General features: G+C 29.7%; 1 protein-coding gene across 1 annotated transcript in view; it reads right to left on the bottom strand.

Annotated features, from left to right (window-relative positions):
* LOC115882629 (5-methylcytosine rRNA methyltransferase NSUN4-like) overlaps positions 1-639 on the bottom strand; it is a 2,158-nt gene extending 1,519 nt beyond the window's left edge. The window contains exon 1 of the mRNA XM_030900821.1: positions 565-639. Coding sequence (XP_030756681.1) covers positions 565-639 — 75 coding nt within the window. The remainder of the gene's footprint in view (positions 1-564) is intronic.
* Between the last annotated feature and the right edge of the window lie 3,441 nt (positions 640-4,080).

Raw genomic sequence — 4,080 nt, 5'->3', positions numbered from 1 at the left:
ATTACAGTGATATATAATTTATATGGTATTGTAACAAATTGCTCGCTATTTTATGGCAAATGCTGAAGCTCTGCAAATCTTAATCAAGCCTTAATCAAAGCACGTGTGTTTGGAATTTTGGGTGTGGCTTAACACGACAGGATCGGGCTAAGCCTTAGGCAGATTTCTGAAATATAACATATATTTCCTTCGGCCACACACCCATCTTCGGACATTTACCCGACCACTGAGAGCGACCCGAAAGTACAGCGTAATAGACTCTTAATTCTCGTAAAGTTAGGGCCGGGTTATTTCCCAAGAATGTTCTTTTGCGTTCATATCTGGTGAATTAGCAGGCCATCTTAAACACATTATTCCCTCCTTGTCACAAAAGTGTTGCACTTCCACTGTCCGGTGTGGTGGTGCATTGTCATCAACGAAGACAAAATTTACTCCAACTGCCCCTCGGAATAAACGCACAATTGGGTTCAGAACTTCCTGAATGTAAACTCGTCCTGTCATTGTTCCGTCAATAATAACTAATGGTGTTCAAGCATCTCTCATTATCCCAGCGCAAAACATTACACTATCCCTTTGAAATGGGATACGGGGATGAGCTATAGCTAATCTGGCTTGTTCGTCCTGGAGCCCTCCGGACATGGACTTGTCGAGAATCCGCTACTAGGCCATATTTGTATTTCATCTGAAAACATGACATTTTTCCAGTTTTGATTTTGTTCAATCATTTCCAGTGCCCATAGTTTTTCAGGGTCTGTCGATGTTGAGGGTGTAGCAATGTCATAATAACATGTATGCGGCCAATATTCTTGCAGACCTCCCATATCGATCCGGCGACCGGATTTCCGGTGATCCGGTCCGGCTATTGGCCGGATAATCCGGTTCCAGTAATCCTGCCAAATTCCGTTCCGGTACATCCCTAGTTCATATGTCAATCAGATTTAGATGTCTATTAAACTTCCAACACGCCCTCTTAGTAGACCCACTACAGCTATGACGGCTTTTTATCTTTGCTTATTAACTGCCGTGATTTTTAACCTTTTCAAAATTTATATATGACCAGGCCATCCTCATTATTTTAGTTAACTAAATCTTCTCTTTTGTGGGCTATTCAATTTATTCTATTCTATTTTGTCCAAGTCTTTAACTTTTTCTTAAAATTAGGCCGATAAGCATAATAGGAGTGATAATTAAATAAAGCATAAATGAAAATATATACAGGGTGAGTCAACGATAGAGTAAAGTCCATTATCTCATTTGTTTCAAGGTTTACAAAAAAATGTTTAATACAAAAGTTATAGGGATGGTTAAGATACACATTTTAAAAGTATTATAGAGTATACAAGGTGTACAACACCCTAATTTTTATTTTATTTTTAGATTCTGCGTAAAATTCCATAACTTTTTTATATATAATGTTATATACCTAAAATTAACAGTTTTTGCAATATTTCAATTTATTTAAACAAATGTTAAATTGCAGTGTGGTAAAAAATTGTCAGTGGTGCCATTGTTTCTGAAGTTAGTACCAAAATTTGGTAGGAGAGTTTTATAGAGATGAAAAAAAAAGATATATGTAAAGATATTTTAGTTAAATGATACAGGGTGCTCAAAATATATTTATGAATTTCAACTACTTAAAATTAAAAAATCTCAAATTTTTTAAATGTTATATATTATCATTTTTTCTAATATATTTTACAAAACTCTTCATCTTTTATTAAGTATATCATATACCTATTTTTAATAGTTTGCGATTTATTTCCATTTTTTCTATTTTAACCCATATTTTTAATACAATTACCCTATAAATTCATAGTTACCATGACAAAATAAAACTATTTATTACTTACCTTTAACAAGTAGCTTCATAGTTAGTTATAATTGCTGGTGTTAGTTAAAGTTAATTAACTTTACTCAAATAAACTAAATCGAAGTAGTGGATTTCTTGGTGTATTTCTATGTTATGAAAGATGACACTCGGGATTTTTCGTCGGGGCGAATAGCCACATATTAGGGTAATACTAGATTACCTAATTGCTGAAGACTACTAATATAGAAATTTTCTTCGACATAGAGTAAAGTTTTTTCTCGTAGTAATTCTGCTTTATATTTCATTTGGTATAGCCAATATTAGCGAAACCGTCCCATTACTCACTGAAGATGTTTTCTAGATAATATACATCTATTGTTATAGTAGTTAGCAAAGTACTATATAATATATAGTACTGAATCAAAAAATGTGGTTTTCTAGGCTTGTCTGTGTATATCAGTAACATTGACTAATTCATTTCAAGAAAATCTGTAACTATTATCTCTACCATTTATACTTATTACAACAAATTAAACTAAAATTCAAATTTTGTTCTTAACTTGCTTAACAGACATGAAATTGTTATAATTGTTACTTTTTGTCGTGGCAACTATGATGTTATAGCGCAATTGTATTAAAAATATCGGTAAAAATAGAAAAAATTGGAATAAATTGCAAACTAATAAAAATAGGTATATAACATACTTAATAAAAGTTGAAGAGTTTTGTAAAATCTATCAGAAAAAATGATAATATATAGGGTGTACCATTTATAAAAAAAAATGAAATTTCTTAATTTTAAGTAGTTGAAATTCATAAATATATTTTAAACACCCTGTAACATCTAACTAAAATATCTTTACATAGGTCTTTTTCTATATCTCTATAAAATTCACCTACCAAATTTTAGTTGTCCAACTTCAGAATCAATGCCATCATTGAGACAATTTTTCATCACATTGCAATCTAACATTTGTTTAAATAAATTTAAATATAACAAAAACTATTAATTTTAGGTATATAGCATTATATATAAAAAAGTTATGGAATTTTACGCAGAATCTAAAAATAGAATAAAAAAGAGGGTGTTGCATTTAAAAAAACATATATTATATTCGCCACACTTTTTTGAAGCACCCTGTATACTGTATAATAATTTTAAAATGTGTATCTTAACCATCTCTATAACTTTTATATTTAATATTTTTTTGTAAACCTCGAAACAAATGAGATAATGGACTTTACTCTATCGTTGACTCACCCTGTACAGATAGTTTTTTTACAGTAGTAATACGTACAATTTCATTATTCTATCGGTATTTATTTTTAAGATTTAAAAGAAAATATTTTTAAGTTTTTAAGAATTAAAAACATTATTTTTCAGCCATATTTGTACTACAATATCTACCTAATGGTTGATATTGAATAGGGTTCATGCCATTTATTTTGAAACACCCTGTTTATACGATAGCAGCAATAATGATAAATATTTTGTATAATTATAATTAAAAAAGGTAGTTTTTACAATAAAACCTATGTATGTATAAATGTAAATGTAAATGTACCTACTGCAAAATACATCAGTAGATTTTTGCAATATAAAAAATAAACACCCTATATCCGCTTTAAAACCTTAACCCCTTTAAGCTATTTTTCTTTTACCTTTTCCAAATTAAAATAAAATTTTATGCATTTCATAAAATCTACAGGAGCTATACGACTCCAAACCTTTCTCTTTTAAAAATTGACACACATTAATTAACTATAAATTACTAAAACTAATTCCGGAAACTGTTTTCCAAATTTTCACTTTCATTCTCTGCTAAGAATGATGAGTCAATCAAGTATAAATCGTAAAATTAGCGATCGAATCATTTCGTTTTATTAGTAAATAAAATCATTCCAGTCTTTCTGTAGCGGTAAATTTATTAGTATTTTAAAATACACAAACAATTTTTATGCAAAAATCAAATAAAAATAATTAATATAACGCCTCGCCTCGGTTATATTAATATAACGCCTAATCACTCGCCTCGGTTGATTATACGAAAACGGAAAGATGTGGAAACAAATATTATAGGTATATGTAGAGAGGCAATGTGCATAATTTAAAATTATTTTCAAATGTACAGGATGTGTCAGAACTAAGATACATACCAAAGCTATATTTTTTCTTATGGAACACCTGGTATTTTATATAATTTTTGGTTTCTTAGGCATAAAATAAGGCATTTATTATAAGTGTTTAATATGTTTAAAGAGATGAAATT

The sequence above is a fragment of the Sitophilus oryzae genome, unplaced genomic scaffold, assembly GCF_002938485.1.
Source record: "Sitophilus oryzae breed Bouriz unplaced genomic scaffold, Soryzae_2.0 scaffold_178_pilon_pilon, whole genome shotgun sequence".
Lineage (NCBI taxonomy): Eukaryota > Metazoa > Arthropoda > Insecta > Coleoptera > Curculionidae > Sitophilus > Sitophilus oryzae.
The sequence above is the reverse complement of the archived record's forward strand: the minus strand, read 5'-3'. Positions and strand labels throughout refer to the sequence as shown.